The 26,961-nt window shown below is 37.3% G+C and overlaps 1 protein-coding gene across 1 annotated transcript; it reads right to left on the bottom strand.

Moving 5' to 3' along the window:
- Positions 1-41: 41 nt before the first annotated feature.
- LGR4 (leucine rich repeat containing G protein-coupled receptor 4) lies at positions 42-26,562 on the bottom strand (the record flags this gene model as incomplete). The annotated part of the gene is made up of 16 exons (XM_019627089.1): positions 42-3,221; positions 5,612-5,695; positions 5,957-6,072; positions 6,943-7,068; positions 7,363-7,434; positions 9,101-9,172; positions 9,898-9,963; positions 11,031-11,102; positions 13,556-13,624; positions 13,959-14,030; positions 14,230-14,301; positions 15,163-15,231; positions 17,255-17,326; positions 18,203-18,418; positions 25,147-25,218; positions 26,447-26,562. Coding segments are annotated over 16 exons (2,643 nt in total), but the record flags the coding sequence as incomplete, so codon positions are not given.
- Between the last annotated feature and the right edge of the window lie 399 nt (positions 26,563-26,961).

The following is a 26,961-nucleotide window of genomic DNA, read 5'->3' as shown; positions in this document are numbered from 1 at the left end:
TAAATTCATTATTATACAGTTATATATTAAGGCAGAACAGATTGCTTTCTAGAAACTTTAATAATTCAAAACACTGTATACAATATTTTGTTTCCAGCCATATGTATAGCTCAGTTTATATAACTGCTATTCAATTTTTAAATGAATGCAAAGTGTTCAGTAACATGAATTTTGAAGAAAAAAACTTTTAGCTAGTATATTTACCAAGTTATGATTTAATATTCATCAATGTGTAAATATACAAACATGATAGCAATTTTAAAAACTTGTGAATAGTTGGCCTTACAAAATTACAACACACTGTAAATAAATCCCTCCCACATTTTATACAAACTACATGATTTTGATATACAAAGATTCTGTTTTTATTATACTGACAATGTACAACCAAGACTATTTACAATGCAAAAAAGTATATAAACCACAATTTAACATTCTGCTACTGGCAGCCACTATAGTTTAGGAGGTAGCTTTAATTAAACAAAATGAACAGAAGCCACATTTCCCAACTTGTGTTCTAAAAATAATTTACATAAGATAAAAATTCATTATATGCACAGTATATACAGTTTAATTATTAAACTGCAATCTAGCTTCATGTTTTTAGTATATCCTGAATAACTAATATGGCAGTGGGTTTGCTATTGATTTAGCATATTGTTCAAAAAACATACTGAACATTTATAACTTTAAGACTCCACATAGCAACATGTCAAAAGTCCATAGATGAGAATCAAGTAAAGGCTAAAAACTTTAAAGACATTGGTCTAAGCTTTATTCCTTTTCTCCTTCTTTTTTCTTAATGATACATTTTGTCTTGTCTCATAAGAACATAGTATCTGAACTGTTGCACATGCTCTTTTGTAAATGACAGGAAGGGAGAAATATATGGAAACGTCCATGTAATAGAACAAGTTCAGGAGAATCAGCTCACTAAGAAATACATTTAAGTGCTTTGTGTCATAATTACTCCCAATTTCTTCCAATTAAAGGCAATTATTCACCACAGTTTACTTTCTGTATAATTCAAACTATAAGTAGATAAACATACCAACAACACTGGAACATATCAGTAGAACCAATAATATCAGGAAGTCTTTATTAATGGGAACATTACACGGAGCCATCAAATTCCTCAGATACTATTAAAATTGCATATTAGTAGTTTAGCCAGATCTACTAAACCCACACAGCAATTAGCCCTTTACTTTTTCCTAGCAGTGTGATCACAAAACACTGGAAGAAGAAAAGACTGCAATCATACCAAGGCAATGCAAGATGACTGAAGACAAAATGTTCAGCTATTCTTTGAAAATATAACAGTTGTTAATATTGTTTTAAAAACATTTTCTGGTTTTAGATTTGTAAATCACATCAACAAATGTATGATTCTATTGTGTCAAAGATGGAAACAAAATGCAGTAAGGTAATGCCTACATATACTCCCACAGTCCCACCTGGGAGATGATCCCTTTTTTGGCCCTGCAGTAAGTTATCCTGAGATTAATGATAAAATATTAGGTAAAATTAGCAAGAATTTTTCTTCAGTTTTACATAATCAAATTTTTAAATATTCTTAAAAAAATATTAACAGCTGTTTTTATTTCGTGCTTAATTCAGAAACAGGTTACAATTTTGCTTTTCATGGATCAAAGAAAAATGTACTGTTATAATACTATGATATACCTAAAATCTTTTCAAGTTACAGACTTGTTCCAAAGAGACCACACATTGCTTGGACACAGTATGTTTCACCAATTGGTAAGTTAGGCACTTGTTCTTTGACAACGTCTGGTTTAAGAAATAAACTGCCACCTTCTCCTTTTTCTACGTGACACCATGCAGTGATCACAGAAGTGCTTCCCAGATGAAAAAATCAGACTAGGGTTCACTCTATGAACACTGTAGTTTTGGTTGATGGGTGCAACAGTCACAAACATTAATTCAGTCTTTAACTCTGGGGAGGTTGTAAGCATAGCGCACCAACGGGAATCCTCGGCTCTGATAGAAACAGGCTCGCCCACAGGCCTGCACCTGGTCAGAACTGTCCGAGACAAAGGAGTCTTCCTCATCTGCATAATCAGAGTGGGCCGACTGTGTGCCACCGTCGGACCAATAGCCATCCGGTCTTTGGCAAGAGCCCACGGCCAATGCAGGGCAGCTGTGTGACTTTATTAAGTGTTTGCATGACACTGGCTTCGTCAACAGAAATGACTCGCAACAGTCACACACAGTCAGGTTCCCCCGCAAGTGGGAGTACATGCCACAGTCGTAGTAGAAATCCTGTTCCACGCAACCAGTCTGGCTGCTGATTGAAACTGAAACCGACCCACTTTTCTTGGTAATGTGCCGCTTCAGTAACTTCCAGTCTTCTTTAAACTTGGGGTTGAAGAAAACGTACAGGACTGGATTCAGGCACGCAGGCAGTGGGAAAAATATCAGAGTCACAGACTTCATTATTTCAGGGCTGATCGAGATGGCAGTGATCAATGGCGCAAATGAGAAAAACGCAACAGGGCAGAAAAAGATGCAGTTGGTGAAGATTAGCCAAGCAACATGCTTAATCATGCCAGAATGGGAGTTTTCTGAGAGGTCCTCTTTCTCCAGGTGGCAGTAGAGTTTAGTGTAGATAATGGCCATTAATAAAAAGGCTAGCGAGTTTAAGAGCACCAAGGTTACAGTAAATCCTAGCGATGGTGTTTCTCCTGTGGGAAAAGGCAAGCACAGAGGGGACGCAGAGTACTCCCCTCCGTGGAAAAGTGGGAAACAGCCCGCGACTGCAGCACCCACAAAAGCAAACAGGGCAGCAACTCGGAACTGCTTGAGATGATTGCTTTTCCCATTTTTCATGATCTCTTTTGCAGATAAGCTCCTTTCGACAGCTGCCAACATTAATAAAAAGATGGCACTTTCGGAGGAGAAAACGGCCAGAAACCCAGCTATCTTGCAGCCACTGCCAATCTCCCACCAAATGCCAAACTCAGCAAATCTGCCCCAGGACACAGCATCCAGAAAAGTTAGGATGCCGGTATAGGCTCCCATGAATAAGTTAGACACGGCGATCAGGCCTATGAACAATTTGGAGGAAGGCAGTAAGGTACAAGATGCAAATGTTGTTACAATGACAAGCAGGTTAAAAAAAAATGCAACCAAGAAAATGAACCACACTGTTAGACGGATCATCCAGCTTCCTAGCAAATATTCACAGGGCTTAAAAGCACCTAAAATGAAAAAGAAAGAAAGAAAAGAAAATTTAGAAAACATCATATTCCATACGACATGGCTTAAGAGAGACACTAAAGATAGTTAATCTAGAATAATTAAATCTGTAGCCAAACTGAACTGAACCAAGTTGAAAAAGGTATTGGACTAGGCTGTTTTAAAAAATAAGGGACTTTATTTTTTATTAAACATTTTGTAGAGCCATATAGTTATATTTAAAAGAAAATTTTCACTTTTTCTTATACCTCAATTAATATATATAGCACAGTATCTAGCACATGAAAGGTACTTGATAAACCAAGGGTGTGGAACTGATAAACTAGGACCTGATTAAGGTTCATAACTTGCTGTTCTTTTTTTGGAGAAAGCAAAATACACCTCTATCGGTTTTCTCACTTGTGGATAATAATGTCTGTTTCATCGAGTTGTGTAGTGTTAGGAAAATCACATACACAAGGTACCTAGGCAGGCTGCTGGATACACAGTTTTACTTAATAAAGATGAGGTCCTTCTTTCTCCCTAATCCTAGTATACTTTATAATAATGTATACAGGTATTTTTTACACTTTCCTTATGGCTTTAAAAGGCAATCTAATGAAGCAGGTTAAGATAAGTGTGATTATCCCCATTTTTCATCCAGAGGAACTGACATTTCAAAGCATTTGATTGGCCTAACAAAGGTTATTCAGTAAGACAGCATAGGAAGACTAAACCACACTGATGTTAAGTATTCATACAAAGCTATAGCCAATAAAACTCTGCCTAACTTAAATTAGGATTGCAAGAACTAATTTAGTAGCTGAATTGTACGTTTCAGTAACTGACTTTGACATGTTAGTTACGTCACAAATGACAACTGCTTTATTTAAAAATTAGTAAAGAAAAGCAAAATTTTGCCTACAAAGCATCAGGAAACTGTGCATCACAACTGCCTGCAAGAACATGTCCTGATTTATCTTTCTGAAACATCATTCAGTTTAATACATCCCATAAAACATTCTAATCATTGAGATCTTCATAGGCCTAACAAGCCAGGTCTGCTCATTTATATCCACCTAACTACCAAACAACACAGGAAAATTCTAAAAATCATTTTTAATTAATCCATTAATTTTTAAAGTTTCTCCCTCAAGGAAGTGTTAAGAAGAAGCTTTCACTTTTATCTCTTTACAGAAGAATAGCTCAGCTGACCTGGGAGAACAGGGCACCCTCTGGGAAGTGTTTGACTAGTGGGTGGGGTTACTTTCCCTCAAAGACCTGGGAAGTAGACCCCGCCCAGTCTCTGTCTTTGCAAACCAGCTGCCTCCTACAGTTCTAACAGGAGGATCCTGCTCTGGTCCACTTCTGCCCGGAGTTAGCAGGCACATCAATGTCTGTGCATTAGTACAACTGAATGGGGGAGGCAGGCATGCAGTTCAGCCATACTGCAGCCTGGGGAGATGAGCTCAGGTCAACTTTCCTTCTGGTTGACCCCCAAGATTTAAATTCAGTGTAGAGGAAATGGAATCTCTGCATACTCAGGTCTAGTCTCCCCTTTAATAAAGCTGCCCCCTTCCCATTGGTTGTCGGCTCCTTATGTACATTTCCCATCACCAGAACCCCAGGGGGGCAAGTGAACGAGCTGCACCCCTTCCAACGATTAGTCTGGAAACTAGATAAACTGCATGAACGTAAAGGATTCTTGCCAGTTCCATTCACTTATCTGGTCACTTGAAGCTTCTCAACACAAGGCTCTGTGCTACATATTAAAAGAATACAAACACGGCCCCTCCAGAAGTTCACAATTCAGCGGTCATCATGAGAGAAGCATAATATATATGATTCTGGGTTATAAAATTAATGTCCAGACCACCCCGTGTCGATATACTGAAAAAGGAATCCACTTCACTACACACCATTTAGCTCATTATTTAATTTTTTCTTTGTTAGTAAAATTCTAAATCCATCTTCTCTGATAGATCAGGCAGAACAAATTACAGCCACAATCATCGAATTATTAACTTTCCCAAGTCTACTAAGTTCCATGAAACGAAAAACAACGAAAAGGAAAAGTTGCATTTAAAAAATATATAACACTAAAAATCCTTAAAGACCAGAAATTAACTTGTAGTCCTAGAGTTGCAGGATTGTTAAGCACAAGCCTCTCAATCTTTAATGTGCATTTGGCCCTCATCTGGGAAGCTTGTTAACACAAAGATTCTCATTCACTGGGTCTGGACTGGAGAGTCTGCAAAAAATGCCGAAGCTCCTCATACACAGAATACATTTTGAGTCTGAAAGCCTGTAATTGAAACTGTATTACAGAAATCACATCTATCCCCAGAAGTTTTAGAGATATTTGCCCAATGTTTGTTTAAAGCAAGACAGCAACAATGTGCGTTGAGCATACCTGTTGAGGGTGTGCAGTGGATAATTATTTGACTGTGCTCTTCACTTTCAGCACTGCCAGTGACACCTGCTACATCAGCAGGACCTGAGTGGAAAACACAAATGGTGCTGAAACTCAAGCTTCAGGCAATTCAAAAGAACCGGAGTTCCCTACAATCTTCTCTCGCCCTCATGATGGAAGGTCAGCCTGTACGAGGCTTGATAACATATTCAAGATAGCAGTAACACAGTAGATACCATTTTTCTCACAGATCTCCTACCGATCTTCCACAAACTAATTATGACAACAGAGATTTTGAGTAATGCCATAAACAGTGTTCTATTTAAAAATGTATATATCACTTACCTTTATCCTTGGCTACACTGTGGTCTTGGAGGCTCTTATCTTCTGTGTTTGAATGTGCGTAAGAGTCACAGCCCCAAAATGCACAGCACTGATAAGCATATGGTACAGATAAAGACCTGGAAAAAAAGTTGTAAAATCAACGCTGAATGGCAACTTCACAGACATGCTTTTATTTTGTAAAAAGTATTTTCATCTTTGAAAGCCTCAGCCTAAGAAAGACATGACTATTAGATGCTTTAAGCTGGTCATTATTCTCTTCAGGACTCAGTTTCCTCATCTGTGAAAAAAGCTCTGGTATCAGATGACATTATGAGTTTCTCCATTTACGTAAGATAAGCTTTTAAAAAACTTGATTTAAATCAAACCATATTTAAAATTGAATAGCAATACTACAATTTAAAGTAAAATCATATCAGGCTCCTTTTATAAATGAATTAACTACACCCAATTTATCATATAAAACTGATATCGGTTCATTTAAAATGAATGTCTCAAGTCACTTGTAACTTTACACCATGAAATAAATTTACTTTGTTCATAGATGTATAGTGGAAATATCTATTCTCATCTCCCACAATAATATTCCCAAGCCCCTTCTACTGTATCTAATGAGGTCCGCACTCTAACTAACGTCTCTATGAAGTATTATGGCATTGTATCAGTTTTCTGTAGGTTCACACTTATGTGGTTTCTGCCATCTTGTTGCTAATGACCAATCCACTGTATAAAAAAACATTCTGATGAGTAACTATATTATCTCTTTCACAGCATCAAGGGCTCCAATTCATGTTCCCAAAAACTATGGGATGATGCTTGTGTTCTATTTTTTACCAAATCTCTGAGGATTGAGGTAGAAAATACCCTTAAATTACAGCCTCCTGGAAAATCTGGGAACCACAGCAAAAAAAAACAAAAAACTACCACACTCTATAATTTGGGGGCCTACCAGAACTTCAACAAAAAAAGAAAAATAAGCAAAAACACACCTGAGATTAACGAAGTCTTTTGCTGATAAGGCTTCTTTCAGCTGGAAGTTGCCCACAAGTTTCAGTTGATTTAACCCACTTAGACCTTCCGTAGGAAATGAAGTTAATTCGTTGAAACTTATATCCCTAAAATGTAAATGAGACTTCAAATTAACTCCTAAGATGCACATCACATAAAAACATTTATGCACGTGTTAATGTCGTAAATATTAACAAGCTCCAAGAAGTTTATGTGTGCTAAAACGACAGATCTAGCATTCATTTTGCCATCTTAGAGGCTGTCATGATACCAGTGCAGCTTAGCATTTATACAGGGAACAACTAAGCAGAAAAATAATTTGATAGGTCAATGCTAAGACACAGGTTTCTGTGGACCACTCATTACTTTCCTGATACTATTGCATAAAATCATCCACTTACAGGTTAGTTATTGACCCAAGCTTGGCAAAAGCTCTGTCGTGAATTTCATGGATCAGGTTTCTACTCAGATCTCTGCAATTATAAGAATACCATGTTAATCTTTTCAAAGAAACTCAAATGGCAGTTACTTTGACTGTACTTTAGAGTCTGAGGTAGTCACAATATCCCTGATAAGATAACAAAGCTCTTTAATCTTGTCCAACAACATTTTTTTGTTTATGTTGAATTCCTCTCCACAAAAATCTATCTTGGAATGTGTTCCTTATAGTAGCAATTCTAGTTGGCATCTGTTTCAAAACAGTTGTGAATTTTCTCTACCTTATCATTCTGGTATCAGTTCAAAAATATAAATGATATGATATAACCTTTGGTACTATTAACCAGGTGAGGAAAAGCTCAGCTCCTGAAAAAGCTGAAAATCAAAACAGGTTTCATATTATTTGCCTTCTCAAAGGTTAGTGATAATATCCTGAGGGAAGACAAATAATCAATAGGCAAACAAGAACATTCCAGAAGGGCTTCAGATATCTTTTTTTTTTTCCCCAAGCAGGAAATAAAAATCGTATCAATACCAGAGCCATACTATATTCAAGAACATACCCTGAGGAATTCTCACATTACAGAAATAATAAAACAGAAATAATCTGCAACCAACCATACTGACACAGAGCCTTAATGGAAATTTAGAGATTGGATAAATGCATTTCATGACACATCTCCAAGATAACAGGAAACGTCAACAGACGTGTTTCCAAATCATGAAAAGGCCAGCTTTTCATTGTTGTCGCTCATTGGTACTCTGGATGTGCTGGCAGCTAGAAGCCAGCCTTCCTCGCTAGTGCCCAGGCCCACAGTAAGCCTGCCAGCAACAAAGCAAGAGCCAGCGACCGAACCACCCATAAAATGTTTGCTTCTAGAATGCATCTCGCATTTCTTAACGGAGATCTACTGAAAATCCGGATTCAATATATATAATCTCACTTCATTGTCAATTTTTCAAATGTGACCTGTATTTTAAAAATGTTCACTAATGTAGCGATTCGTATTTTCTGCACTAAAGTTCTAGGAAGGTAGTGGCAAGGTTTGCTTTAATCACCTCTATATGACCAAGTGCTTAATAGAGTACTTGGCACAAATATACACTCAAATACAAATCCTTTTTTAAATGAGTGCTACTGCTGCCTATTAGCTCTATTTGTCATGATAGATACCGCTATGCAGGGGTCAGCAAACTTTCTCCGTAGAAGGCCAGATAGTAAATATTTTTCACCTCCGGGGGTCATGTGGTCTCTACTGCAAATAGTAAACTCTGCTACAGTATGGTGAAATCAGCTTCAGACCACACTTAAACAAAAGAGGCATGGTTGTGTTCTAATAAAACTTAATTTACAAAAACAGGAGGCAGACTGGACCTGGCCCATAATTACACTTCACCTACCCCTGCCCTAATGGATTGGCAAACCTCATTATTAAGTCTTGAAAACAAACAAGCTGCACCTCTCAGATTACACACAGTACACTTTTTCACTCACCAATGTATAATATCAGCAATTCACTAAGGTAAAAAATACTGAAAGTAGATTATTTGTAAAGTACCATGTGGTACAGTTTGAACAATATTTACACATAACAAATCATATCTTTAAGTATATCTATTAAAATGGGAATTGTACTCATATATTTAATTCATAGCTTGACAAAAATTTCACTTGTCTCTAATAATCATAGAGAAACTTACAGAATTCTTAGGGATATCAGGCCTTGAAAAGTACCTTCTTTTATTTGGTGTATCTGATTACGTTGCAAAGAACTAAAAAAAGAAGAAGAGAAAGGGCAGGCAGGGGAGAAAATTATTTTCTATTTTAAAAAAGAACATCTCTTAATTAAACTTTTTCTAAGTTTAAATACTCATTCATAAGTCGCATCGATTGATCTTACTGAAAGTAAAGGGAATAACTGTTTCCTCATCTATACGATACGGTTAGTCTAATTAGTATCCCATCCCAAATTATACTGAAGTATATGTACATTATCTAAATTCCTCCACATCGCTCAGCAAGGAGGGCAGGAAGACAACACAGTGACTGAGGATCCAAGACAGCACAACAATACCAAGTACCACAGAAAGAAAATTAGAGGAAGGGGAGGATCAAAAGTGGGAGAATTAACGATGCTCTCTCCCCACCTCCCCCATCAACCTCCATCAGAGCTGTCCTGTGTAGGTAGGTACACAGTGAGTATCCATGTCTGCTTTCCCTCAACAGCCAGGACCAGTTTTTGTTTGTTGTTTGTATACACTGCACCCCTCCCCCCACACCCCCATAGTGTCTCATAGAATGCCTGATAGGTAGATCCCTAACGAACGCTGGTTGCATGAGCACACCTGGTACAATCAGACATTTATTCATAGGAATGCGTAATTATATGAATCTCTAATTTCTTAATATTAATTAAGGCCATTTATTTAAAATGGAAATGTTCAGTAAATTAACAATATACCACAGCAAAAAAAAGACAAGTTAAAGAACAACTTACATCTCTTCCAGAGCATGGCAACCATTAAAGCTTGGAAGGTCTTTTATATTATTGTAAGACAAGTCCCTAAAAACAATGGAAATTAACAAATTAATGTTATGCTATCAGAAAACTATATTAAAAGACTTGTACTCAGAAGCATTGAAAGAAACATTAAGATCTATAATAAAAAGATATGGCTGAAATAACAAAGTAACTATTTCTTCCTCGACTTGTAAGCTTCTAGAGCACCTCAGTGACACACAAACTTCAAGTATATAATGTTTAATGTTGAGTATAGACAATATAAAATATATTTTAAAACATTAAGTGTGTAAAATTAAAAATATAAAAATAGAATATAGAAAATATATAAAAATTATGTTTAAGTGGTAGAGTTATGGGGTTTTTTTCATTTACAATTTTTATATTTCTTATACCATAAATAATTTCTATGTTGTTTAACTAAAAAGCATTAAGAGAAATTGTACACATACTCGCATTTTAAAACACATTTCTATTAAGTCAAATATTGGGACTACTTAACTCTCAGTTAATCCCACTGCAGTGTTTTCTCAGTGGTAATCCTCATGTTTGACACTCCATGACACCATTTACTTACTTCCTTAATCAATCATTTACTTATTTTGTTACCATCTCTTTCCACTGAATACTGATTAACAACTTAGTCACTTAATTATTTGCTCTTGTAACATTTTTACATCCTTTATTTACTTTTAATTTCTTGGTCAGCTTAAAGCTTTTGGAAAGCTCCATGCTTAGTTGGTTCCTGATCCAAGGAAGATTTGGGCTCTGCTTAGGTTATGGATGAAAGAACACGACAAGACAGCGTTAACACGCCTGAGGAAACTAGAGTAAGGACAAGGAGTCAGGGTAAGAAAAAAAAAAATCAAGGAAGAACCTAGCTTGGTTTTACTTTGTTCCAAGTAAAGTCACAAGAAGTATGACGTATACATAACCCTACAATCAAATTCAAATACACATTACCTACGCTAGGGGGCTATAAAAAAAGGCCACTCATTTGAAGAGAACAAATAAGAAATCATTATACTTTGAAATCAAAACAGTTAAAAGTCAATATGTGTGAGGTACATAAAAGAAAGGTATAAGAAGGGATGAAAAATCCAACTTACAAAGTCCTAAGCATCTTCTGTTCTTGGCACAAATTACTGGATATGCTGCTTATCTTCGTACCTGTCAAGGTCCTGTGGAAAAACATTGTTCATCTAAGAAATGATTCAAGTTGAGATGGTAAACAAAATGTTATTCTTATATAGAAAAATAAATGCTCACAGGTATGCTTATGGCCTAGAGTCTATATATCCCACTACATAATTATCCCCTAAAATTGGGCAGGTGGGAAGATAAATTAACCCTTGATACTGGCATCATTTTCATAGTAATGTAGGAAAGTTCATGACAGTAGAAGTTAACATTGTCCAAACAACAAGCTTTTACTCAGATGGACCAACAGAAAACCATTAACCCACAGTCACAGCCTGACTACAGTTACCTACAAGTTGTCTCTCCCCACCTCACCCAAAACATTTGAAACCAACTTGCATCTTGGCCTCAAACTTTATTTCTGTCTTTTCTTTCATCAACCTGACTCAATGTTCTCCAATTTTCTCTTATGCCCCTCCCTTTCTCTGTTCCCATCTATGGTCAGAATCCCTGTTCCTTCTTCCTCTGCAGTGTCTCCAGCATTTGACCCTCTCTCTCCATTTTCCCTGCTGCTACACAGATCAGAGGTGAAATGATGCACAAGGGGTAAAGAAGCCTCAGACAGGCCACATGGAAGAACTCCAGTGATAGGCAACTAGGGACAAAGAACTCTCATGGTTAAATATGTTTGTCTAGCCAGGTGGATTATTCCCAAAGCCTTCTCACCAATCTTCCTACCTCTACGGGGTATGATAAAACAATATGGTAAATGTTTAAATAAAAAAAAAATTTATTACAGTAAAAGACACATTGCCATTAATTCCCCCTCAAAATGCTCCCTGTCTCTTCAAATACACTTATCCCATTGTTCTTGCCACTTTCTAAAGCAGTTTTGGAAGTCCTCTTTTGTGAGTGTCTTTAGTTGCACTCTCTTGGCTGCCTCGATGTCCTGAATCATTTTTTGACTTTGGGGAAGAGCCAGAAGTCACACGGTGCCAGATTCGGTGAATAAGGTGGATGAGGACACACCGTAATGTTTTTATTTGACAGAAATTGCTGTTTCAGAAGCAATGTGTGACATGGAGCCTTTCCATTGTGATCACAAAATACAGTGAATGCTGCTGCCGAGTGCCATCCAACAGAAAGGCAGGGATCTTCAATATGGGAAGCAGCGAGTTGAACCTTAGTAACGTGTGTGACAAGTTTCAATTTGTTTGGGGCAGTTAGTTGGGTGTGAGCTACGGTTGAGAGAAGGTGTGTTTTAAAGTGTGACGTAAATCACCCTCCATCATGACAACACTCCATGTCACACATCACTTGTGTTACATGGCAATTTCTGTCAAATAAAAACATTACAGTGTGTCCTCACCCGCCTTATTCACCGGATCTGGCACCATGTAACTTCTGACTCTTCCCCAAAGATAAAATGACCACGAAAGGTAAATGTTTTTAATGGATTCAGGACATTGAGGCAGCCATGACAGCACAACTAAAGACACTCATGAAAGAGGACTTCCAGAACTGCTTTAGAGAGTGGCAAGAATGATGGGATAAGTGTGTTTAAAGTGAGCAGGAATATTTTGAGGGGGATTAATGGCAATGTGTCTTTTATGTAATAAATTTCTTTTTTATTTAAACATTCACCGTGTCATGGGATCAAACCTGGTAGTCTTTCTTATCTTCCCGACACCACCTGCTCCATCATTGTCAACACCTCCAACTGCCTTAAGACTCACGTTTAAACTCCTTAGCTCAGTGCTTCCCAGCTTCTTTTGTCTTACATCTTGGCACATATGCAAATCATAACATTTATGTGGCATAATGTGGTAAGGCTCCTTGTGACTGCAGACCCTGTCCACCTCCAAGCCCCTTGGCTGTCTCAAGGGCTGAAGTCGTCAAGATCTTGGATGCACATTTAACCCATTCACTTACCACCAACTGAGAAGCTTGGCCATAACCAAATGTTTAATCTTCAAGGCTTCCCCCTTTAAAATTGCACCCAAACAATTTCCCAAATTTCTCTATACCACTCCTCATTCCATAATAAACATTCAATTCTAGCTACATTGATCACCTGTAGGCCATTCTTAAGTACATTTTCAGCATTCCCCATTTTACTAAACCCTGTCTTTCTAAATAAAAGAATCAGCCCTGAGAAACCGGACAGTGTTCAATTTTGAAACATTTCACCTCCTCCAAGAAGCCTTCTTTGACGGTCTACATTGATTGCTCCACCTCTGAATTCCTAAAGCACTGCTTCTCCTTCAGCACTTCCTTCCTTATATTTTCAAGGACCTTTTCAGATCTTATCCCCACAGATGAGGTTATACTCTCCCTGAGCTGACGGACCCCAAACCCAATATATCCATCTCCATGCATGATATTCACAAAGCGAGAGTGTAAGAATCAACATGCAGTCTTCACCATCACCAAAAAGCTTTGGCAGGCCAGTGTGCTATCTTTACATAACTTCCCTTCAAAGGGCCACACTTACAGACTCTCCAGGTGGACAGTTCCGGTCAGATTGGGGAACTGCTGCACCATGCTTGCACCACGAATGACTCTTTAAGAAATTGGGCGAGAAAAAGTAATTTAAAATAAAAAATTTTCATAGAAAATATTTGCATTTTATTTTTTAAACAGCTGAAAATCACAATGGTACTACTAGACCTAAAAATAAAATTGCTTTCATTTCATGGATATACTTGAAAGTGTGATAATTTGGCCAAGGGTTCACATAAATTAAAACTATCATACATTTTCAGAACTGTCCTTTGAACGTCTCCCAAAGAAAAGAAAAGATTTTGTTTTCTGGAGCTACAACAATAAATTCTAGTTTTCCATTAAAGGAATTGTATGAATATTCAAGTTTGTTTTAGTATTTGTATAATACTTACAAGGAATGCAGATCAGATAAATTGTGAAATGCTGAGTTTCCCACAAAAGATAGAGGATTATCATACAAATGTCTGTAAAAATACCAAAATAAATAAATAAATAAATAGAAGTTTTCATGTGTTCACAAGCACTCTAAAACTAAATCTATATTCACAAAGTCTATAAATGTAAAAGCCTGAATTTCCATTCTTCATTCAGATGTTTGGTTGGCATCGTATAGACATAGCTGTATATGGTTATATATCAGAAGAAACTTTTGAAACTACTTACATAGTTCTTAAAAGTGGATTACCATCAAATGCTCCATCAGGGATAACAGAAATAGAATTACTATGAAATAACCTAAAAGGATAGGAGAAGAATATTTTGAAATGCATATCCCCTTGTGAAATAAGTTAAAACCTAAGGATCTGCAACTAGTCAGTATTATATAACATATAACTGATAACTCCATGAAAACTTCAAAAATGTGGGGAAACTGAATTTTTAATTCTGTCCTATCTTTTTCAGGACCACAATTCTTTTTAAACCCACTGCTTAGCCTATTATCTATCAGGTGCCGCATAAGCACCTACCTGTACCTTTATCATCAAAGAACTTTAGACGATAAGAATCAAAAGGTGTTCTAACCCCCAAATCTATCTCCTGCATTTAGTTTCTAAGCAATGCATCTTAGAGTTTTAGCTGTCATTGCATAACACACAATCCCTCTTATGCCATACACATTCCTATTTCTGCCCTTGACAAATCCAACTTCTAAAATGCTCCCTATCCCTTTTATTTATTTAAATATTTCCATTCGTTCAAGTCCAGTCAAATTGCTTCTCTTCAGTGATGCCTTTTCCAATGTCACTAAGCCTCGATGAACTCTTTTTCTGGAATGATTTATTTATCCTCTTCATTATTATCTGTCTGTCTTATAGGGCCAGCCTCCCCAATGAGAGTAAGACTGCAAGTTCCTACGAGGCAGAGACCATATCGTATGGCTTTTGTTTCACCAGGGTCTAGCCCTATACAGTAATCTATGCTTAGAATTGCTCGTGCTAGCTACCATATTCCCATATGTATGATCACGTCTGTTTGTGTGTATGTGTTTTGTGGTATATGTAATGAACCAAAGATGTTCTAAAAATCTCATTGTTGCAACATTAAATGAAGAGTTCTAGGGATTTTAAAGCATAAATAGAGCAAAACAATACTCACAGCTCTTTTAGGCTTGGAAGGGCTTTAATAGCCTGAGGAAATTCCCCCAAGTTATTATAATTCAAGTCCCTAGAAAAAAAAATGGGAAAATTGTGTAAGAATATTGAAGAGTGGTCACAATTTGTAAGGCATTTTGGTCAAATGTATTTTTTTTAAAAAAACCTCATCCTCTGGATGGTAATTTTTCTTTACCAACCATATTGCCATTCAAAACCCTATAGGAATTTAACTGAATTTACGCCTTTTCTCAGAATTCTGAATAGAAAAAAAAATCATAATTCTGCTATAATGTTTTTAAGTCAATTTTAAAAGTTCAAAGAATTCTCAGAATCACATATTTTTGGTACATTAAATAAACAAATCATCTGAATGACATTTCTCAGGAAATTTACCATAAATTTGAATTTATTGAATATCCATTTATAAGTGACAACAGCCAGCAACAAAGGTTTCCATTTGAAGTTTTGAGTGGCTTCCTGAAATTCTGGGATTGGGGCAGCAAACCTCAGCTACCATCAGCAGAATGACCAGAGACAAATTTGAACAAGGAGATGGACCAGGATGGGTTCACACAGCTATTGTCTTCTAGTATATTACAAACTGTTGAAACTGTTACAGTCATTAGAAGAGAGAAAAACCATAGTCATCTGTACTAAAAAGTCTTAATTCTGAGTATGTTTAAATTTTAATTCTTTTAACCTAAAAAGCATGTTTGCATATGATTAGCATGGTTGATTTCACAATGAGAGTGAAACAAAGTAAAATGCTCAGCTATTTAGACACCTATTTTGTTTTCCTTTTCTACATAGAAAGAAAAGTGGCAAATAAAATTTAACCAGGAAGAAGAGGTTTAATTTTAATATAATTGGAATAGTATCCATGGTCTCGGATCAGAAGACCCATTCAGTCTCCTGTGATACTGGTATTTACATACTTAGAAGTCTCGGATCAGAAGACCCATTCAGTCTCCTGTGATACTGGTATTTACACACTTAGAAAAAGAGAACTGAGTTTGGAACCATATTCTTCAAGAGTTTCAACTTTCAAATATCCACTGCTGTTAACCATCCTCTAGTTCAGCGGTTCTCAACCTGTGGGTCATGACCCCTTTAGGGGTCGAACGACCCCTTCACAGGGGTTGCCTAACACCATCGGAAAACAAAAAGATATTTACATTACGATTCATAACAGTAGCAAAATTACAGTTATAGAGTAGCAACGAAAATAATTTTATGGTTGGGGGTCACCACACATGAGGAACTGTATTTAGGGATCGTGGCATTAGGAAGGTTGAGAACCGCTGCTCTAGTTGTTCAGACAGAAAAGTGGATTAACAGAGTACTAGAAGATTTTCAGTCTTCTCGGGAACTGATAGTTAACCAGAAAAATCAGTAGAACAAAATAATAGAAACCCATTTCAATCAGATGTTACTCGTCCGTCTAATTGGGAAAGTCTCTGAGTCATTTCCTACACCACAATGGCAAATACTATAAATCTTGGAATAAAGGCAACTGATATAAACTAAAACAACAAAACTAAAGAGTCTTCTCTTGATTACACATAGCTGCACAATGTCTTTTGTTCACATAGTGGGGCAATGTACAACTGAAACAGGCAGAATTCCCAAATACTTTAACCAGTAGCAACAACAAAAATATCCTAAGCAAGATGAAAAACTTCATTTAGCATATGAAAGCAGACACAGTGTTAACAATTTAGCAAGGCAATTGAAATCATGGAAAAAAAAACTCCAAATTTTTCCAAAATTATCTTTATAAGGTTCAAAGTTAACTGTTTATCATTCAGTCCAACAAAACCAAAATTTTTGAAAATATATACAGTTGACAAATTAAGCTGCTTTTTATGTGTAACTTTAAAAGCAATCTCAAGTTCAAACTTGTGTGTCATTTTTAACCATAAACTTAGATTGGTATTCACAATTGTGTTATTTGATAGCAAAATTTAGGCATTAAAGCACATTAATAATGAACTGAACTCAAGACCATTATTTTTTTTCCTTTTTCTGCAATGAAATACAAAACGGCACCATCAACGTTACAATGTGATCATCCAAAACATGAATAAACTTACAAGGTCTCCAGGTTATCTAGTCCATCAAAACAGTGTCGACCCAGGCTTTTAATTTTATTGTTATGAAGATGCCTATGGAAAAAAAGCATTAAAATGACTTTTACATCACCCTGTAGCGACTATTATGTTTTATATGTCTACACTGGTATGGCTAAAAGCAATGGTGCAGTTAAACATTTCAACACTTGACTAATGGAAACCAAATAGCACGGAGTAGTTATCTCTTCATATACACTTTACAGACTCATATTCACTGAACAGAATACCCAATGGGAAAGGAAAATATCTCTAGTGGAAAAAGGGTACACGCATTAAAGATCCCTTAATATTCATCTTGTCAAAACAAAAGTTTTGATGACCTTTTACTTACATGAAGTGCAACTTCTCCTATGAGGAGGTGGGGGAAATGACATGGAGGGAAAGTAAGTCAGCTTAACATTGAGAATCAGTAACAGATTTGAAATTTAGAAAAGCTATTTTATTATGTCCAAGTTTTCAAAGATTAAAAACACTGAAAATCATATACTGTTTGAACAGACAAGTTGTTAAAAAACATAAAATGTCACTACAACTTTTCTGTGAGCATCTCAAAATGATTCTGCTTCATTTACCATTGAATACACTGCTGATACACAAATAAAAGCTGTAACAAGTGTTTGCTAAATGACCCAGTTTCTTCTCATGATCACAATTGGCCACATATTTTAGAGAGATTCAACAGTTATCATCAGATGTCGATTCTTAAACTTATCCTATTTTGTATTTTTAAAAGTCATCGTATTTCATTTTCTAACAGAGGCAGCTCCCCCAAACCCTAGATCCTCATGAAGCATAATCAGTGAGGTACTTTCATAGTAATTTGTCACCAGAAACCTGTTTTTGCCCCCCCCCACCCCCACACCACCAAATTAACACAAATATATGCTATTAGAAGGGGCGGATACTTACAGGACCACCAGGCTTGACAGGTTGGTAAATGCAAAGTCAGGGATGTTTGAGATTTTGTTGAGAGCCAAGGTCAAGGCCTGCAGAGTGGGCAGGTTGCTGAGGGGATGCACAGGCACCTCCGTCAGGCTGTTGTCATCCAGCCACAGATGTCGTAACTGAGCGAGCCCCTCGAAACTGTCCTCAGGGACTGAGGTAATGTGGTTGGCATCTAAACGCCTGGCAGAGACAGAGACCACCATGTTCAATAACAAATTCTAGTGGAATGAGTCGATCCAAGTCACACGACTCTCCAAGTTTTCAAAGCGAAAAGGAGTTATAAACACAACCAGAGCTGTGACATCCTGATATCTTTAATTTCACTAGATGTTCTCATAAAATCTAACAACTTTTCCAAGACCAGGGTATGGAAGGCAGTTCTTTTCCTTTCTTCATAACAAAGGAATGAATCTAAGTCTGAATCCTTCAAGAATTTTTGGCTTAAAGGAACTTCAGAGCAGAAAGATGTTGACAGAAAGAAAACCCTCATAAAACTCGAGCTGAAATGCTATGTTTTTATGTCTAAAAAAAATAGATTATATTTATCAAAAATACAGAAAAACAAGACACCAAGCTGAGCTAAAGCTACTTTACTTAAAATTTTACATCATAACTAATATTTGATATTAAATTTAATTGCTATTTTGACTTGGTACCCAAGAGGAAAAATAAGAAAATATTTTTGAAATATTTTTTTACAGCAACAAACCATTTCAATAGATTATTAACAATCCTTATTACCACCAGCCAAGTTAAAAATATAGTTGTCATGTAGTAGCAAAGCAACCTTCTCCTCTTTTCTTAGCACTAAGTACTTTTTAAAAAATTAGTTTGCCAAAATTAACAGTTAGTAAGAACAGGGCAAACTGTCCAGAAAAAGTTAAACAGTTACTCTGATCAGTGTTATTGTGGCTTTGAAGCTTCTTTAATTTTTCCAAATTTTTTTTGAATTAAGGACACCTTACTAATGGGATTACTCATACTTAAAATTAAGTCCCCACCTGAAACTGTGAAAAACTAAGTCCTAAGTGCTATTATTATTGGCACAACCAAGCCTAGTTGTTGGAATAATAGCTTTTCAACACGAAGACAACCTGGTATTAATATGATAAGGGACAGTATGCACCAGGCAAGTCAAATTCATACCTGAGAGGCTTGGACCTCTTGGTGAAAATTAGGGAACAACAACAATAACGACGACAAAATCCACGGGTGAAAAGCCAAAATGACAGCATATTTTTAAAGATATCGAGTGTGATGGCTTTCAAATTCGGGAAATTCTTTCTGAGCCTCCTGTTTCTTTATGCTGCCCCAACTTCAGACTCCACCATAATTGTCCCTTTCTTTTCTCTCCAGGCAAGTACGGAGCTGAGCTCCCAGCTAACCCCCCTCAGCCCCAGGAGAAGCCTCCTTCCCAGAGGCAGATTAGCAGGGGTTGGAGACCCTTGGTCCTGGTGAGGATCTGATGGACGCTTTCTTTTAGCTGCTGAAGTCAAGATAACTAACTGAAAGGGCACTAAAAATGGGAGAGCTTCAGAAAACTGAGCAGTTGTTGCCTGAAGAACCCACTTAGAAACAAACATTTTTTGGCTTCTGTATTCCTTGGGCTTTCGAGAATCTACCCCTGAGGACAGAGAGGCATCCTTTATAGTACAGGCTTGCAAAGTCCTGGCTACCGAGCTGCTTAGCAGATTTGCTTTCATGAGGAGACAGGAGTGTGTTCACACACACACACACACACACACACACACACACACACACACACACCCCTTCACAATGTCAAGGAGCTTCCACTTAGGGAGAGGGAGAGGGAGGGAGAGGGAGGGAGGGAGGGAGAGAGAGAGAGAGAGAGAGAGAGAGAGAGAGAGAGAGAGAGAGAGAGAGGCTGAACATATTAGCGTACAATTAACCATAGGAAATAGTGCAATTAAATTCTACTTGCAGCTAATTTAATTATCTGCGATTCATTCACGCATTTAAATGGAGCATTTTGTTAGGCACCAAACATCAAATGGTGAGGCCTGTCTTCAGGAGATTTGGCATTTTAGTGGAGGTGATACACAATATGATAAACACATTTAAAAATGATTATAGAGTACTTAAAATGTGCTATGAAGTACATAGGGCACTGAGATAAAGATGAATAGCAGTTAGGAGGGAGAGAGTAGCTATTTAAAATACACTGATCAGGAAAAACATCTCTCAGAAGGTGCTATTTAAACAGATTCACAGAAGGAGAGAGAGAGAGTAAGAGCCAGTGGTAGAGGGAGCTGGGCAAGGAGTGTTCGCTTAGCATCAAAGGAAACATCCAGGCCAGATTTAGTAGCAGAAACCAGCCGGCGTGGCCCAGCATCTCCCAGAAGGTGAGGGTGGTTTGCACATGGGAGGAAGGGAGTGCAAGGTCCACAGAGACAGACACAGAAGGAGTGCAAACAGGGGCCAGGTAAGGGGTTTGGACTGTATTTTAAGTGGAAATTAAAGTCCCTGTCTAGTTTCTCAATGCTACAGCAGTTTAAAAGTTAAAATTGCTCATGTTATCATATTGATGATCATGTATGTTCACATTCAACAAAACGATGAGCAATGTTCCCCTCGCATGTACACAGAAATCCCCACTGAAATGTTTCATTGAGAAGTGGTAAAATACCATAATAAGGAAAGCTGTCAGTACCTTTGTAACCTGAGTCCAGTATTATTATACATTTATTATTATACATGTTATTATACCATTTATGCTCCTGTCCAATTCTGTGCCATATGCCATCAAAGAAAAGGGATAGTCCTAACTTACTTACAGCAAGGTGAGTTTTGAGTTAATACAGTAATAAAGCTATCATTTAGGCAAAATAATACAATAAATGCACAGACACAATTTCCTCTGTACTAAAAATTTCCCCAAATTGTAAAGTCACAAATAAGTTAAGAGGTCAAAAGGGAGAACTTTGAGAAAATGAAACCCTTGAAGAAGTTAAATGAGAAAAAGGATTTGTGGTGACTCAAAGGGTTAATCCTTATAGCTCAATTCACATGTGGGTGTTGGTGGCACAGCCATAAATATAAAGAGTTGCACTTACACTGAGATTAATGTTTCACAGGGAACTTGTCTTAGAGCTGGGGCTTTGCATCAATGACCTACATTATTAATATTCATGCTAACTAACAGATAAAGAAAAGACTATTATAATTGATTCATTTAGCAAATGCAGTAAATGGCATCAGGTACCTCACAAAATAGGAGATAATGTGGGCTTGGTTAAGGTCCTCTATCATTTAAACTCCACAAGACTATTATTTTATTTAAGTGAATTTTAGTTGTTAAAAGGTTAACACACACAAAAAAAGGTTAACACCAAATTCCCTTACTGTTTGTCTTTAAAATATGCATCTATTCCCTATTCTCAAAATCCTTTTTACATCTTACTGAGACTCACATACTTTTTTTCTTGCTTTAAATGAAATTATAATACCAGATAATTCTATATTCAGGTATTTACTGATGAATATCCATACTATCAAGAAACACCTATTCTATGTAATCAAAAGCTCTTTTCCTCTCTACTTTTAATTTACTAATAGTGTAAATATTATAGTATTATATTTTACCAGTTTAAGATAGCTAAGAAATTCTGCTATTGTGGAAAAACCTAGAAAACTTAAGTCTGAAATTCTTTCGTTTCAATATAAGTGTAAGCTAATGTAAAGGGGGGAAAAAAAATCTAGGGGCGCAAATTCTGACCTGTCATTTTCATATCCTGCTCAGGAAATGTGTTAGCCATTTTTATGGCTTTGGGGAAGGCTTGTTACACTACCTTTTTATGAATACCAAGAACTCACTTTGAGATTTTATAGTCATCATCACTCACTTGCATCAAACCACTTCTGGTCAATTTCAACCCCTAATGAACTTTGCTCCCCTTAAGCACTACTTCAAAACCACAAGGAAATCTTTCATGTAATTCAGGTCTGAAGATCAGATTTGCAAACTGACTCAAGTGCTGATAAGACTGTTTTACACCAGGACAGAATTTCAATTGTATCTAACTTGACCGCTACACCCACTATGCTAACAAACCTATGAACATTTCCTTCTCAAATAAAAGAGGCCTGACACATAGCACCTTGTATTTCTAGTACATGTAAAAACATCCTAATGCCTTTAAAAAACAAAAATGTTTTTTTGTTTTGACTCCTCTCCTCACCCCTGACCCCCATCTCAAGTTTGGATCTAATTTAAACTATGCAATTCTCTCAGTGAGTGATGAGCACAGTATGTTGTTTACAACAGTATTTTAGAGGGAGAAACCATTTTCACAGAAACGAGGTGTGTGAAAAACACTTTCAATCATCTATACTGCCAATAAATGTCATGTGCACTTTAATATACTTATTGACCACAAATTTGAAAGAAGCTATTTACATGTTTTCTTGGTAATTTTTCTGTTCTAAAGTTCAAAGACATTAGTCTTCTCTTTTTTAGCCTTCCAACTAGACAAAATGAATATTTTGATCAATAAGTCTTGAAGTAAAATGAATTCTGAAGAAGCAAAAGAAAACGAATTATGTAAAATGTCTAATGAATTCAGGTTGTCTAATGAGTCCCTTTCCGGTCTGAGGGAGGAAAGATGGCTCACTCTGTAAATCCGTCCTAGGTTAGAAACGGTGTCGGGGCAGCAAAGCCACCTTTCTGTAAAAGAGCTCATTCTAGTCAGTTCACTGAGAATCTACTCAGAATCTACTCCATTCCCTATGGTGAGTAACAAATCCTTACACTCCATAACTTGGCATTTTGGTGAAATGAGCTACTTAATAGCTATTTCTACCTTATACTTAAACTAGATATTCAATGGCCAACACGCAGGACACTCCTTTTTTATGGCATCAGGTACATTACAAAGTTTGACCTTTACAGCGTAAGATATGCTTTATCAATACATATTTTTATTTTCTCACTCACTTCCTATTAACTACTAGAATAGCTAATCTAAAAATCAAAAGGCAGCCTGTACTTTAAAACATCTAGTGATATGTTTGGGGGGAAGTTAAAAATGGTTTTGTATTAGCAAGTGGATGGGACAAGCAGCTCGAGCATTTTCACCTGAGTCTTCCGTAACACATGCATTTCCTACAAAAGCTTATGTTACAGCTATTTCAAAGGGCAATACATTTTTTTTAATGTAAGGAACAGATGAATATACAGATATGTGATGGGTGAAAACCTAATTTCATAACTCAGAACACATAAATGTAATAACTATTACAATCTTTTATTCAGAGTGATTTTCAAAACTTCACGTACATGGATATTACCTGGGCAATTTTTTTTTTAAATATAGCTTTCTGGATCCTACCTTTAAAGATAAAATATCATCACTTCTAGGATATGGCCCAGGGGCCTGCAGCATAGCCATCTCCCCTAATGATTCAGTGCCACACTTGAGTCACTAGGCCTAGTCCCACTGTATTCCATATTCGAACATGAACTGAAACAATCAATGTCTTCATTCAATCAATGTTTGTATTCATTGTTCTAAGACAATAACGAACAAAGTCCTTTGTTTTGAACAATACTTTTTTCATTACTTTCAAAGACATTCCCTTCACCTAGTTATGCAAATTGGGCAAGCTAGCCATGAAAGGGAAAAACTAATAAAATATATCATGATCATTAACATTAATAGAACCCACACATGTTTATTGAGCTCTTACTACATGACAGACATTGTCACACGCCCTTTTCGTACATTCAAGTACAGGACAAGTAATCAGCAAACTACTGTATGGAGAATTTTAAATAACTTGCCCAACATCACACAGCTCATAAGTCGCAAAGAGGGGATTCAAAATCAAATAGGCCTGTTTTAGAATTCTAATAAATCAGAACTTGTCTGAATTTGTTTTCGAGAGTGATGCAAACCTTGTGACAGATACTAATATGCAAAGGGTTGTAGTTAATCTTGGCAAAGTCAAATTACAGTAACCACACGCTTCATTCAGTTCAGTGCTTCTCACCCTTTTCCTTGAAAATGCCCCCACAGACGGAGAGGAATTGGATCTTCTATCCCAGGAATGGAGAGACCAAAAGTTGTACATCGAACACTGGTCTGTAACATGTATTCTAGTCATTAACAAATATGTGTTTATTTAATATGAAAACGGTTGGTTCTTCAAAATCTTCTTTGGATTTGCAGGGTCCCTGTGAAACCACTGCAGCTCACCTGGCCCACCCTCTAGAAGGGGAGGGCGGGGATACACACGCAGACCACGGCAGCATGGACACCGTCCTCCAGGTGCATATACAAACATGCATACGCAAACATGGGAAAGAACGCAGAAAAGAACAAAGTGAAGCACTATATGAAAAGGCTTTTGAAATTAGAGGCTGAACACGGTAAAAACCAAGAGCTGAAATCTTGAGCACTTCACATAAAACCAAACTTTCCTCAAAAAGAAAAACCTGGGAAGAAGGCGGCACAGGTGATAAGTTACCAACCCCAATGTATGCTCAATGTCCACAGATGAGCAACATAATCAACCTGTTTGGATGATCATTACCACCTGAAACAACCCTCTTTGTGGCTGTTTCTTGACCGTCATGGCACAAGACACTGGAAATTCTGTACACACAGAGCTGGCTCCATAGAGGTGACGATCACCTGCCACATACAAGCCTGTGGAATCAGACCCAGCATTGTGCATGTGTACCTGTCCTCCACCCTTGAGACAAGACAGGAGAGAAACTGAGCCACCACCTTCTCCTTCACCAAAGGACATTTCGATAACAGTAACCGGCCAGCCTTAATTTTATCCCAGATGAGAGGACAAATCTCTCCTTTCCCTGAAATTCCACATTTAGCAGCCAGAGAGTCTGCTAATGATTCAAGAACGCAGAAAACCAAAAAGTTACTTACAAAGACTGCAAAGCGCTCAGTCCTCGAATGGCTTCACTGGGTACTGTTTTCAGTTGATTGTTTTGGAGGGTTCTGGAAGGAAATTTTTGGTCAGTGAATAACAAGCAGTTGTTGCCATTTTTTTCTTAGAAGAATTCAGAGTCATTTCTTTCCCAAAAAAAAAAAAAAAATTTCCAATGACAGGAAACGGGAGGGGTCAAGGTGGAAAGCACCCAAGACAAAAGAACTGCAGAAAAGCAAGAAGCAATTGTTGTAAAGCCAGAAATGAAACCCAAGCCATCTCCTAACACAGACCTGCTGGGTGATCTACAATATATCTCCAGGGGCTTTTTACTCTCAGGAATTAAGGTACCCAAATTAAGGTTCATCACCCTAGGTAGGACTGTTAACGTTAACTGGAAAGAAGACCAGCAAACCCACTGGCATCCGTAAGGCCTTTCCAAATAGGAATAAGGCAGGACCCAGACATGTGGACATAAGGTAAAGTCAATTCTGCCAAAAGGATAGGAGACCCTGAGCACTTAGGGGGCAGCAGCCATGTCCTCAGAGAATGCAGGGCTCAGGCAGAAGCAGAGCTTTAATCATCTAATAGTTAGTTAGGGCCTGGAGCTTGCAGACATAGATCAGTACTGAATAATGAAGTCCTCATAGTTTTTGCCGAAACTGTTCCCAGTCACGTTAATAAAATAACTGCCTGACATGAATCATAACCACAACATGGAGTGGTAAAGGGCCCATTTAGCTCACTGAGCCCCAGGCAGTCACTCAGCAAGGTAGTGACAGAAGCGGGGCTGGCAGTCAGTTTACCTGTCCCCCCAATCCACCATACTCCCGACCACTGCCAGGAATTTATGTCCCGATCCCTCACAGGCTATATAAATCACAGGCACCTCAATTTCCTCTGGCTCTAAAATGATTTTAACATTTGGAGCTCTTGTAAGAGTTTTTTCCCTTTAGGGTCAGTTAATTCAAAGTTCTAGTAGCTATAAAATAAGTATAAACAAAACCCTACAGGTAGAACTGAAATATGATTTTCATTCTATGCATTAGCCACACAAAAAGCCTAACATCCAACTATAATGCACTAGGGGTCAGGATACCTATTATTTAGATATTAACTTTTGTTATCTAGACCCAAGATTGCCTAAATCAACCTCTAGCCTCCCACACTACCCATGGCAACTCCTTAAATCTTTTAATCCTGAACTAAAAGAAACAGCTTAACCTAGCTCCAAGCATGTTGACTATGCAGAAAGAAAATACACAACCAGCTGTGAAACTCTAAAATTGCATTACTTACAGAACTTTGAGTTCTTTCAACCCAGACAAGGCCTTTGGGTGGATAAAAGAAAGGTCGTTGCCAGCCAATCGTCTAGGGGAAAAAAGTAGCAAGAGAAAAAAATCATAATTCAGACTCTTAAAATTCAGAACTCACAATAACCTAACCTGCGAGTAAAGCTCTATATGAAACATTCATCATGTCTATCTGACATTAAACATGGATTTAAACCTTTGCTAAAGTGATCCCAAGAGTCTCCCAATGAGATAAATGTCTCTAGAACTCTTTTTTTCAACTCCCAATACAATAATTTCAACAGGCACATTTTTATTCTGGTGAGGTCAAGCAAGCCAAAACACATTAAACCAAATTAAGTTTTCTATTCATGGTCACTCTCTGTAGCTTGCGGTCTTTTCCAAGTGCCTCATAAATACAGGCTACTGGTCAGTTGACAGGAGTGTTTACTCAGGTCTGAGCAAACCAGTCTGTCAAGGAGCAGTGCCCTCAGGAGGCAAGTCGGCCTGCTATCTCCCCAT

This window comes from Hipposideros armiger, unplaced genomic scaffold (assembly GCF_001890085.2).
Source record: "Hipposideros armiger isolate ML-2016 unplaced genomic scaffold, ASM189008v1 scaffold_707, whole genome shotgun sequence".
NCBI lineage: Eukaryota > Metazoa > Chordata > Mammalia > Chiroptera > Hipposideridae > Hipposideros > Hipposideros armiger.
This window is presented reverse-complemented; position numbering and strand designations above follow the sequence as displayed.